The following is a 13,303-nucleotide window of genomic DNA, read 5'->3' on the forward strand; positions in this document are numbered from 1 at the left end:
GTCTTGGATTCAGAATGGATTTAAGTATGACTTCGACTAAGATTAGAATAAATTAATCTAATTGCCAATCAGTAACTGCTAAAATTTCCAACTTTTTCACAAACAAAACAAGCACCTACTAAATAAGCACAGTGTCTGAAAGTCTTTTGATTAAAATGGTATCTCTCTTAAAGAGAAAAAAAATCTCACTTTCATTAAGATTTAATTTAAATCTCCTCCTTAATTTAAATGCAAGTTTTATTTTATTATTTAAAAGAAAAATAAAGCCGTCCTTTTTCTTTAGCGTAATTTGCTGTGTAATTGAAAAAAATTTGCAACAGTAACAACAGAGGCTTCTATTAAGACTTCAAGAGAAGAGCTGCAAAGGGGTTATTTCCAGAAGTCCAATTGTAAATTTTAGCAACAAACAAAACAGAAACTAAGATGTCCCTATAAGCGTTTTTTCCTTACATGTTGGAATTACATAGATAATTTATATATTTAAAATACTTTATGGTCTTATCTACTTAAAAGTCTCAGTAAGTATAAATTTACTTTCTCTTTAAGTCCTGTAAGATGAGTGTCCCGTATAAGGATTGCCCCCTTTCCATTTAACAAGCAAAAATTAAAAAGATGAATGGACAAGGAATCTATCTTTTGAGCATAAAAAGGAGATTAAAAAATACCAGAAGAGCTAAAAGATAAGATTACCAAACCTGCAGAAGAAGGTGGCATCAATGTCCACCTTTGCAGCAGCTGTCCTGATTATTTCACTTCATGTTAATATATCTTATGGATTTTTGCCTTAATTTGGAGGTTCCATGCAACTGGGTCTCATTACTTATTTATTTTAGTCTTATAAATAAGCACAAAGCAATTTTAAAATACTCCACCACATTTTAAAACTACAGGATCCTGCAGGATTCACAGATAACTAAGAAATGGAATTATCATTTACTTGAGGGTAAAAATGTATTTCAGTTTAATATGAAATATATATTCAGATTATATTTATTTTTATCTATTTTTATTTTAAAAGATACCCACTGACATTTGATCTTTTCTAGGGAGAAGTAATTCTGAACAATTTAAATAAGGTGAAAACACTGGGATTTATTTAGTGTTAGTAACTAAAAGGGGCTTCCCAGGTGGCAACAGTGGAAAAGAATCCATCTGCCAGAGCAGGAAACACAAGAGACACGGGTTCCATCCCTGGGTCAGGAAGATCCCCTGGAGTAGGAAATGGCACCCGACTCCAGTATTCTTGCCTGGAAAATTCCATGGGCAAAAGAGCCTGGTGGGCTACAGTCTATGGGGCCACAAAAAGTGACATGACTGAGAGACTGAACACACACACAACTAAAGGACTTTTTTAAAAACGAAGAAGATATGGTTTAAAAAAAAGTATATAAGTACTTGATAGAGTCAACTAAAAAGAAGAATTTGAAAGCACTCTGTAATTTTATATAAAAATGAGGCCAGATGTAATAAAGAGAAAGTTTTAGGATCTACTTCCTAACCAGAATAAATGATTAGATTTTCTAAGCGATAGGAAAAACTTCCAAAGACAGGAAGCTACACTGGCAATGAGAAGATCTATTTTTGGTTTTTAGACACATACTTTGAAAAATTAAATTGTTTTATCTATAATTTTAGAAACTGCTTCAAAGAAGAATATCTTATTTTCCATAAAAATAATCAGTTTTTAATGCTAAGTTGAATCTGAAAGTGTTACAGAACCTACAATGTATATTGTATAGCACACAAACACACTCTTATCTGTCATGTTTATTCTATAGATGTTGAATCTATATAAAAGCTGGTTTATATGCCAGATTCAGAACATCTGATCAACATTGGCAAATCAACTTTTTACTCAAAATTCCATAGCTCTACCAGTTTTAAAGAATTCTGCTCAGAAAAGCAACAAATAGTCTTTTATTTAACAAAGTAATGACTTCTGTTTACAAATCAAGTACCTGGCACCTGAATGATCTCCATTCTGTCCAACAAGGCAGGTGGAATAGTAGCAGTGGTGTTGGCAGTAGCAATAAAAAGAACTTGGGAAAGGTCAAAGGCCACATTGAGATAATGATCTGTGAAGTTATGGTTTTGTTCAGGATCCAGCACCTGTGGGAGGACAACAAACGCTGAAACAGATGCAGTGGCTCCAACAGAAAACCCTATAAATTGAAACACACATGATGATATTTCTGCTCAACACAGTTAGTTTGGGAAATATGGGGACAACATTAAAAATGGGAAACATGTTCAATGTTAAAATTCTTTTAAACATAGAAAAGCACAAAGAAGCAAAAATTAACCATTCAAACTTTGTTCTCCAAATCCATTAATGACTCACTATGTGGCCACAAATAAGTTACCAATCCCGCAGAACCAGTTTACCTCCTGGTAACACACCCTCTCTTAACTGCTATGAGAATATAAAGTAAATGTGTATGGTATTTTGAAATTCCAAGGTAATAGGTAAAATAATAATTAGTATATTCCTCCTCAAACATTATCAGCAAGTCTTTAACAGTTTTTTTTTTGGGGGGGGGCTCATCATGATAGGTAGGATCTAGTTCCCTGATCAGGAATTGAACCCATGCCCTCTGCAGTTGGAAACATGGGAGTCCTAAAGACTGAACCACCAGGGAATTTTCCTGACAGTTTTTTAAATAGCAAAATCTTCCTGTTTATAATGAGCAAAATCTTACTATCCCTTGAAAATATTTTAACTGAATAAATTAGATATTTACTAATAAGATCCTTAAAATGTTGAAGAATATTAAGGAAACTATATACTAGGCGACTTTATCTTATTAAGGAGACTATATCTTCTCAGATCACTATTCAAATGCTCCAAGTTGTAGGCACTCACAGGGGAGATGCCTACACTGGACTTTAAAGAAGGCAACACATGGCTTCCAAGTTCTAACCTTCAACATCTTAACACTTTCACTTAGACTGGATTAGTACAGATATAAACAGGGTTAACATGTACAAAAAGGAAGTAAAATGACTTAAATACTTAATCAATCACAATTTTACTATATAACCAGCTTTTCCTTGCTTCTGATTCCCTTTCTAAAGTTTTACTTACTTTTAAACATATCCACAAGTTAGTCTTAATTTGAAGCCCTTTTCTTAAAGAGTCTTGAATTTTGTTAAGTATTCATTGTTATTGGTAACTCAGTGTGTATCCAGAATATAATTCCCAGAAAATTCTACTATTTATATTTTCATAAGACTTAAAATAATTTTTAATGTCATAAAAATGTTACTTACAAGTCAAAGACAATTCTAATTATGTTCAGTATAAACTGGCTAAGTTTAATATTACTGTCTACCAATGATCTGAAAATTGCTCATCTATGTATGGCAATCTTGCTGCTGCTGCTGCTGCTAAGTCGCTTCAGTCGTGTCTGACTCTGTGCGACCCCATAGACGGCAGCCGACCAGGCTCTGCCGTCCCTGGGATTCTCCAGGCAAGAACACTGGAGTGGGTTGCCATTTCCTTCTCCAATGTGTGAAAGTGAAAAGTGAAAGTGAAGCCGCCCAGTCGTGTCCGACTAGCAGCGACCCCATGGACTGCAGCCCACCAGGCTCCTCTGTCCATGCGATTTTCTAGGCAAAAGTACTGGAGTGGCTTGCCATTGCCTTCTCCGATGGCAATCTTAGTTAAACTAATTGGCTAGTTAGGTAAAAATCTCTCATTTAATGGCTGTAATTAAATTTAATACATTTATGTTGGATATGTCGCCATCCAAGAGAAATAATTTTTTTCCCCTAAAATTTTAAGACACTGAGTTTTTTAAAAAGTAGGAAAATTAATAAAGCAATGTTTTCTGGATTATGTATGTCTTTTTAAAGTGTATCACTGGACACCCAGGTTAGGAGGAGAGAAAAATCAGTGATGCTCAATTTGCATGGAGATGGAGATCTTTTATTTATTAGGAAAATTAAAAAAAAATGTAGAGTTTGAACAACATCAAAAATAATAATGATCATTAGAATGCCAGATAAGAAGTGTTTCTAGGAACCATTACTTGGATGAAACCTTAAGGTAAACTGTTGAATCCAGGACTTGACAAGTTTTACAGGGAGAATTTTTCAGCTATCAAACCTCTGCTTCTTCCCCAAGCCTTAGAGAGAGGGCATCCAAGGCCCAACACCCACATAAAGGAGCAGATTTCAGGAACAACCAGAGCTTTTTCTCTCTTCTCATTAACAGTTATCTCTATGTAAACCCCAAACTATAATTCCTACCTATGCAGAATGACTGGGAATGGAAACAGCTGTGATATGACATTTTATTCTCAGCGATGTGAAATCAGCACAGGGATTAAACTATGGGAAGGGGTGTATACCGAGAACTGCTCTTCAATAACTGTTTCTGACAAGAAAGGAAGTACAGATGTTTGTAGGTAACCCAGGAATATACTCCACATATTATACACGATGAGGCAACTATCATCTCTAAGTATGATATTAATAGTATGGTGATACTTTTTAGAAGTCTGTATCTTTAGGGGTAGATGCTAAAGTATTTATGAAAAGATATAACGTCTGGAATTTGATTCAAAATAAGTAAGAATGGGATGAAGGAGAATGGGTAGGAACAGACAAAACAAGATTGGCCACGAGGGACTTCCCTAGCAATCCAGTGTTAAGAGTCTGCCATCCAATGCAGGGGTCATAGGTTCAAACCCTGGTCAGGGAACTAAGATCCCACATGAGTGGAGCAACTAAGCAATGCAACTACTGAGCCTGCACACTCTAGAGCCCAAGTGAGCACGCGTGCCACAACTAAAGAGCCTTCATGCCACAACAAAGATCCAGCACAGTCAAAAAAACAACACTGGCCATGAGATGGCAACTGTTAAAACAAGTGACAAATTTTATGGTTAATTATACTATTTTCTCAACTTCTGTTACAGTTATATTTTTTCACAACCAAAGTAAAAATTAAAGTACAATAAAATAACTAAAATCAACTCCGGAAGTCACACACAAATACTATAGAAATTAAATCAGTGATAATGACAAACTTGAGAAAAATGTCCAGAACACAGAAAATGAAGGCAGTAAGGCTATGCAGAGGAAAGATACAGAAAAAATAACAATATCCAATTCATGCTTAAGTGATGTAACTAAAGAAGAGGCCCCAGCAAATGTAACTAAAGAAATAACCAAGAAAATACTCCAGAAGACTCAACACTACAGACTGAAAAGCCTTAAACTCCTCTTGTGCAATAATAAATGACAGAATGTTATTAGGATAACACCTACAGAATTTTCAAGCATAATTATGACTTCTTTATAAAAGTATTTTATTACACAGGATACATGTAGCAAGACATAGGATACAATGGGTAACAAAGTGAATACCTGTGAACCCACTATCCAATTGTGACTACATCTGTATTTTGTGTCTAGATCAGGGGTCATCAAAGTGGAATGTTTCGAAAAGCCCCCTGAAGTGCAAGTAGAAAATATGAGTACATATAGTCATCTTTATGTATCTATAAATACCAGAAAAAAACTAGTTTTTAAAATATTTACTACAAAAAGTAATGCCCTCACTTGAAATACACATCACACACATGAGATATTCTAAGAGAAGAGTAGAAATCCCATAACATAATGGGCTGATGTGGGGTCCTCACTCATCTGCTTTAATTGTGATGATAGTACAACTGCAGTCCATGTTTTCCTGATTCAGTATTTTTATAGAATACAGATGGATGAATGGAGTGTTTAAAAAAAGATTTCTGCAACATAAAATTAAAGATAATAGAGGCCAAAATGTGAACAGTAAGAAAATAATAGGAGTTGATACTTATTTCTGGAATAAGCTTTGTCAGCCACAGTACAAAATAAAATAAAAACAATTACCTAATTAAAATACATAATTATCACCAAAAATAACTGCTTAACCTTTAAAAATGTATTCTGTATGGGCTGCATGTATAAATACCTAACATTAGTACAATGGCACAAATATGTTATGTTTATGTTGCGTATTTATCTTTATAGATTGACTTGTATCCCCTCAATGCATAAGGGTCTTTAAGGAGGTAATTAAGGTTAGAAAAGGCCATTAAGGGTGGGTGTCTTATCTAATATGACTGGTGTCCTTGTAAGAGAGAGGAAGAGATGAGGGACGCACGAGCACAGAGAAAGGTCATCTGAGAACACAGGGAGAAGGCGGCACGTCAGAGACCTCAGGAAAAATCAAACCTGCCAACGCCTTGATTTTAGACTTCAAGCTTTCAGAACCGTGAGAAAACACATGTTTGCTTTTTTTTAAAAGAAACCCAGTCTGTGGTATTTTGTTATGGCAGCTTTAGCACACTTTGCTGTTGTTCAGTAGTGAAGCTGTGCCTGACTCTTTGCAACCCCATGGACTGCAGCATGCCAGCATTCGCTGTCCTTTACTATCTCCCTGAGTTTGCTCAAACTCTTTGTTCTCTGAGTTGGTGATGCCATCCAACCATTCCCTGTCATCCCCTTCTCTTTTGGCCTTCAAGCTTTCCCACCATCAGGGTCTTTTCCAATGAGTTGGCTCGTTATGAAAGTATTGGAGCTTCAGTTTCAGCACCAGTCCTTCCAATGAATATTTAGGGTTGATTTCCTTTACGATTGACTGGTTTGATCTCCTTGCTGTCCAAGGGACTCCCAAGTCTTATACAGAACCACAATTTGAAAACATCAATTCTTTGGCACTTGACCTTATGTTCCAGCTCTCACATCTGTACATGACTACCGGAAAAACTATAGCTTTGATTACATGGACCTTTGTTGGTAAAGTGATATCTCTGCTTTTTAATAAGCTGTCTAGGTTTGTCATAGCTTTTCTTCCAAAAAACAAGCATCTTTTAATTTAATGGCTGCAGTCAACATCCGCAGTGATTTTGGAGCCCCAGAAAATAAAATCTGTCACTGCTTCCACTTTTTCCCCTTCTATTTGCCATTAAGTGATAGAACTGGATGTCATAATCTTAGTTTTTGAATGCTGAGTTTTAAGCCAGCTTTTTCACTCTCCTCTTTCACCCTCATCAAGAGGCTCTTCAGTTCCTCTTCACTTTCAGCCTTTAGAGGGGTATCATCTGCATATCTGAGGTTCTTGATATTTCTCCTGACAACCCTGATTCTAGCTTGAGAGTCACCCAGCCCAGCATTCCTCACAACGTATTCCAAATGTAAGTTATACAGGCAGGGTAACAACAGACAGCCTTATTGTACTACTTTCCCAATTTTCCATCGGTCAGTTGTTCCACGTCCAGTTCTGTTGCTTCTTGACTTGCATACAGGTTTTTCAGTAAATGGTTAAGTTGGTCTGATACTTCCATCTCTTTAAGAATTTTCCATAGTTTGTTGTGATCCACAAAGTCAAAGGATTTCGTGTAGACAATGAAGCAGATTGATTATATTCTTTGCAGCCAAAAATGGAGAAGCTCTATACGGTCAGCAAAAACAAGACATGGAGCTGACTGTGGCTCAGATCATGAGCTCCTCGTTGTAAAACTCAGGCTTAAGTTGAAGAAAGTAGCGAAAACCATTCGGTCATTCAGTTATGACCTAAATCAAATCCGTTATGATTATACAGTGGAGGTGATAAATCGATTCCAGGGATTAGGTCTGGTAGACAGAATGACGGAAGAAGTATGGACAGGAGTTTGTAACCTTGTACAGGAGGCAGTGACCAAAACCATTCCAAACAAAAAGAAATCCAAGAAGGCAAAGTGATTATCTGAGGAGGTTTTACAAATAGCTGAGGAAAATAGAGAAGAGAAAGGAAAAGATAAGCCTACCTGAATGCAGAGTTCCAGAGAACAGCAAAGAGAGATAAGAAATGAACAATGCAAAGAAATAGCGGAAGACAATAGAATGGGAAAGACTGGAGATCTCTTCAAGAAAATTGTAGATATTAAGGGAACGTTTCATGCAAGGATGGACACGATAAAGGACAGAAACAGTAAGGACCTAATAATAGCAAGAGATTGAGAAAAGATGGCAGGAATATACCAAAGAACTATACAAAAAAGGTCTTAATGAGCCAGATAACCACAATCGTGTGGTCACTCATCTAGAGCCAGACATCCTGGAGTGTAAAGTCAACTGGGCATTAAGAAGCATTACTATGAACAGTTAGTGGAGGTGACAGAATTCCAGCTCAGCTATTTCAAATCCTAAAAGTTGATGTAGTTAAAGTGCTGCACTAAGTATGCCAGCAAATTTGGAAAATTCAGCAGTGGCCACAGGACTGGAAAGATCAGTTTTTATTTCAATCCCAAAGAAGGGCAATGCCAGAGAATGTTCAAACTACCATACAATGGTGCTCATTTGGCATGCTAGCAAGGTTACGCTCAAAATCCTTCAAGCTAGGCTTCAGCAGTATATGAACTAAGAACTTCCAGATGTATAAGCTGGGTTTAGAAAAGACAAAGGAACCAGAGATCACATTGCCAACACTTGGATCATGGAGAAGGTAAGGGGATTCCAGAAAAACATCTACTGCTTTACAGTTCACAAAGTGCTTTCATACGTATTCTTCTTGCTTTAATATGCTGTGAGGCATGAGAAATTCTCACCCAGGATTTGGGCATGTGGGGAGGAGGACGTCAGGGACCTAGACGTTCTTCCATATCTGCGTCTTGCTTCACTCTACAGCACCACAGTCAATAAGGAACTGATGCTATTAGTCACTAAACCTCAGTGATACGCATGCAACCCAGGCTGGCACTTACTTAAAGGTATCATTTGAGGTTTTCGTACTTTTAGTTTAGAATATTAATAAATCAATTGCCAAAGGAGTGACTATCAAGTTCTATGTCAGAAAATATCAATATGTCAGCTACTCATCATCAAACATCAATTCAACAAACATTACTGAATCGCCACAAAGCACTAGGTGAACACTTAAAATACACAGTCAAACAAACATACGAGGGCTTATTCCTCTCTTCCTACTACTTGTGAAGCTGTCTTTGGTGGACTTGTTTCACAGCTCCCACAGACAGTGTGTTGGGAAATCTAACTATCAGGGAATCCCCCTTAAGTTCTTTTCAACAAGGTAACAGTGTGTGTCTAATGAGAAAATCTGTTATATTATCTGAAAAATGCCCCAATTAAAGCCTTCAAGTCAGCATCGAAGAAACAACTAAAATCTTAAATAATGTTCATTATCCTACCATTCATAGTACTGATCAGTAAACTAGTTACTGAGATAAAGAACTGTCTTTGAATAAAAACAAGCAAAACCAAACCAAATAAAACTCTTATCTCCAAACCCTGGAGCTTTTAAAGTGAGGTAACTATGCTTTTTATTGTCCAAAGAGGCCCCACTTCTAAGACTAAAAGAGAATGCAATTAAGAATTAGGCATAACCAGGAGTGTGTCCCATGCAAAACAGAATGTATGACACGTCCCAGTCCATCCTGTCCTCAGGAGATTACAACAACAGAAAAGAATCAGGAAGCCAGAGGGAACTCAAAGCAAGGAAATAAACAAAAAAAAAACCAGAAAACTTTCACAAAGCAAGTTTTCCCTCAGTTTTAAAAACCAATTTGAATATAAAAATTATTTTACATAAACCAGGGTAAAGAGTGGGGCAGAAGTGGTAAAATACGGAGGACTGGTTAGGGTAAACTTAAGAAGCAGTCAGATGCCAGATCCCTTTCCCATTCCAGTAAATACTGGGATTTCCTTAAGAACATAAATCAGCAGGTCCCTGCGCAGGTGACACGGCACAGCCGAGTAGAGTACATACTCTACTGAAAACAACAGCTCAGGTGAGTGCATACATCCGGGATGCTGAATGCTTCCCCTATTTGGCTCCCAGAGGTTGGCAGCTGGGCCTTCATTCTCAAGCCAAGAGACTTAAAATCTGACCAACTTCAAAAACAGACCTAAACTTATTGACACATGAGGTTCCCCAATCAAATATATTAGTCAGATGACCTACCCTGAAAATCGTAATCAATAAACCCTCTCTCACATTCTTAGCTTCCAATCAGCTTTTTAAAATCCTATTAAATATGAATGGGGCTCCTGCCAAGCAGCAGACACAGATTCAATCCCTGGGTTTGAATGATCCCCTGGAGAAGGAAATGGCAACCAATTCCAGTATTCTTGCCTGGAAAATCCCATGGACAAAGGAGCCTGGTGGGCTACAGTCCACGGGGTTGCGGAGAGTTGGACAGGACTTAGTGACCAACCAATCAACTAATTTTATATATAAACAGACAAAACTGTCAGACATCTAATTAAAGACTAATATAAAAAGACAGAGACCAGAAAAAATATATGTAATGAATAGACAAATGAAGCTTTAGAGCAAAGAAAGAAAAAAATTTTCTTAATCTACTAGTATTTTTCTCACAGAGATAAAAGGACATTTTACAACTATGTAACAAGAGCAAGATACTATAAAAAGAGCATGCAGAGAAGTTAAAAAAAGGGGGGGTTCTCTGAAATGACAAACTCAGAGAAGGATTAAAAGATAAAGCTGAGGAAGTCTTCAGAGGAAGTAGAGCAAAACATAAAAAAGGTGAGTAACAGGAGAGATAAGAAAATTAAAGATCTAGCATCAAATTAATAGGAGTTCCCCCAAAATAAAGGAGAATCACCAACAAAAAGATTCAAGAAAATTTTATAGAAATAAAAGGAGAGGATTTTTCAATACAGAGTCTTCAAAGCATCAGCAAAAATGGAAACAAAGAGACTCATGCCATGGCAGATTAGTCAATCTTCAGAACACTGGGATAAAGTGGAGATATGAAAAGTTTTCAGAGAGTAAAACAAGTCACAAAAGACAGAACCGCAACAGTTTTGTTTCATCAACAGCAACAGTGAAGACTGGAAAACAAAGGAGAAATGTCTTTACAAGTTTGCAGGAAAATTATTTCCACCTGGAATTCTATACCCAGTCAAACTACCAATCAAGTACGAAAGAATCATAACGACATTTTCTGGTATTCAAAGTTGAAAAATGTTTACATTCAGGCTTTCTCAGGAAGCTACTGAGGGACTAACACCAGGACAGTGAGAGAATAAACCAAAATAGAGGAAGCCATGGACTACAGGAATCAGGAAACCCAACATGGGGGAGGGGAAGAGTGACCCTTGGACCACAGCTCTGTGCCCAGAGTGGGGACAGCCAATTCAGAGTGGAGGCTTACAGAAAACAAAATCGATCAAACACAAAGTGTTTGAAAGTCTCCCAACAACAATCAGATAGTTGGTGAAAGTAAACAAAAAAACAAGACAATCATTAACTTCAAAAAGATTTTTAAAAACACAAAAAAACACAAAGGACAGAAAAAGAAGAATGATCATGGTTCACACGGTTCAACTGTGAAAAGCACTTATATAACTGTAATAGCGTAAACACTCAACAATGACTTAACAAAATCAGGATACAATTTATATTGGGATATTGAAAGTATAAGCAAGCAAACTCATCTCCTATAGAAAGAATCACAGATAATGCCCAAACCTCTAAAATCAAGAAAGCAATACAGCCACACCATCTCAAGAGCGAACTAAAAGTCAGAGGGTCAAAGTGCAGAAAAGGAAATAAGGAACCCCAGGGAGGAGACCAGCTTGCTGTTTTTTGTAACAATCTTATAGAATTACTATTCTCTAAACAATAAGAATGCATAAAATTTTATTAAACTGCTAAAAACAAAAAAAGGAAAAAAAGAAACAAGAGGAATTATTAGAAAAAGAACAAAGAAAATCCCTAAGACATTTTAAATTATCGAATGGCTTCAGATTTTAGTTTGTATCAAAGTATTTTTACCATGACTAAACCCACATCAATGTATCACATGCGTGAGTGCTAAGTCGCTTCGGCCATGTCTGACTCTGCAGCCCTATGGACTGTAGCCCACCAGGCTCCTCTGTTCATGGGATTGTCCAGGTAAGAGTACTGGTGTGGGTTGCCATGCCCTCCTCCAGGGGTTCTTCCCAATCCAGGGATCAAACCCGAGTTTCTTATATCTCCTGCATTGGCAGGTGGGTTCTTTACCACTATCACCACCTGGGAAGTCCACATAAATGTACATGTTCCCTAAATATGATTATCTGCTCTTACCTACACTCTCCCAGTGTGACTAAAGACGGAGATCTTGTAAATCTTACCTCAAGCAGAGCTGCTGCAGGATCACCCTGCAGACTTTTTCCTAGTTTGTCCACTTCATCTAAGAGGAACACTGGATTGTTTACCCCTACAGTCTTCAAGCCATTGATTATCCGGCCAGGCATGCTGCCAACATAGGTGCGCCTGAAGGAGGCAAGCCATAGATTAGCAACAGAGAGATGGCAGGAGGCAGGCACAGTATCGCTTAGAAATAAAAACTCTGGATCAGGAAAAAGTCATTTAGTTATCACAGGAATATAGTAAAGAGATACTATCAATTTTAAAAGCCCTGCGATACATCAAAGAATTATCAGATTCAATTCTTATTTTCCATTTAATGCTGGCTGTAAATGACCCATGGTATTGGAAGCACTGTATCTAATTTTTACCACTTAGTGAAACTGAAAATTACACTTTAGTCACATAGTTAGGATTTTTACACTTCCAAGATTCCAAAACATCCAGAAAGCCCTATGAATTTAATTCCCATATTTTTCATAGCTTTTCTGGACACCTTTCTGGCACTTCCCAAAACCCAACATAATTGCCTTTTTACAGTCTGAAAAGGATGACTCAGGGCTGGCTAAAACATTATCACCATATTCATGGAGGAAATTAGAAATGGTTCAAAGGTCCACTCAAAATACTTGCGGACCCTACCCAAAAAAAGAGAAAAATTCCAACTTTTTTATTTTCACAGACAATAATTTGTTACACATAGTAGTAAGAGGACCTGGGACCAAAAGTATTTATAGAAAAATTTCATTAATTCTGGCCTTTTGAGTAAAACTGTGTTCACCCTATATACACCGACTGGCATAACCAAGCTCAGCCAGACATTTGGTTGTGCATTCAAATATTACAGGCTGCTTTAACATATCTGAACAAAAATCATCTACATAACTGACAGATGCAGAGCATGACACGAAATAAAAATATGTTTGTCAAACTAAAAACATTGCCTTTTTTACAAAGCCAGCAAAACGTTATTTTAAGCAGCAATTTCCTGATTTTAATTATAACCCTACAGCCTAAGCCAAGAGAAACCAAATGCTGTTTGTGAAGAGGCATGAAAGGGTGAGTGCCTGCAAGAAAGAAACCAAGGACAAGTGGAACAGTGGCCGTATCTCATGATCTGCACAAAGCCGGCTCACGGAGCAATCCTGCCACATG

General features: G+C 37.1%; 1 protein-coding gene across 1 annotated transcript in view; it reads right to left on the reverse strand.

Annotated features, from left to right (window-relative positions):
* The window catches only part of LONP2 (lon peptidase 2, peroxisomal), a 90,091-nt gene that overhangs the window by 44,230 nt on the left and 32,558 nt on the right, over nucleotides 1-13,303 (reverse strand). The window contains exons 8-9 of the mRNA XM_055412827.2: nucleotides 12,133-12,274; nucleotides 1,959-2,109 (exon numbers count right to left, since the gene is read on the reverse strand). Coding sequence (XP_055268802.1) covers nucleotides 1,959-2,109; nucleotides 12,133-12,274 — 293 coding nt within the window. The remainder of the gene's footprint in view (nucleotides 1-1,958; nucleotides 2,110-12,132; nucleotides 12,275-13,303) is intronic.

The sequence above is a fragment of the Moschus berezovskii genome, chromosome 22 (genome assembly GCF_049115385.1).
Source record: "Moschus berezovskii isolate FMDL1 chromosome 22, NW_MosBer_1.0, whole genome shotgun sequence".
In the NCBI taxonomy this organism is placed as follows: domain Eukaryota; kingdom Metazoa; phylum Chordata; class Mammalia; order Artiodactyla; family Moschidae; genus Moschus; species Moschus berezovskii.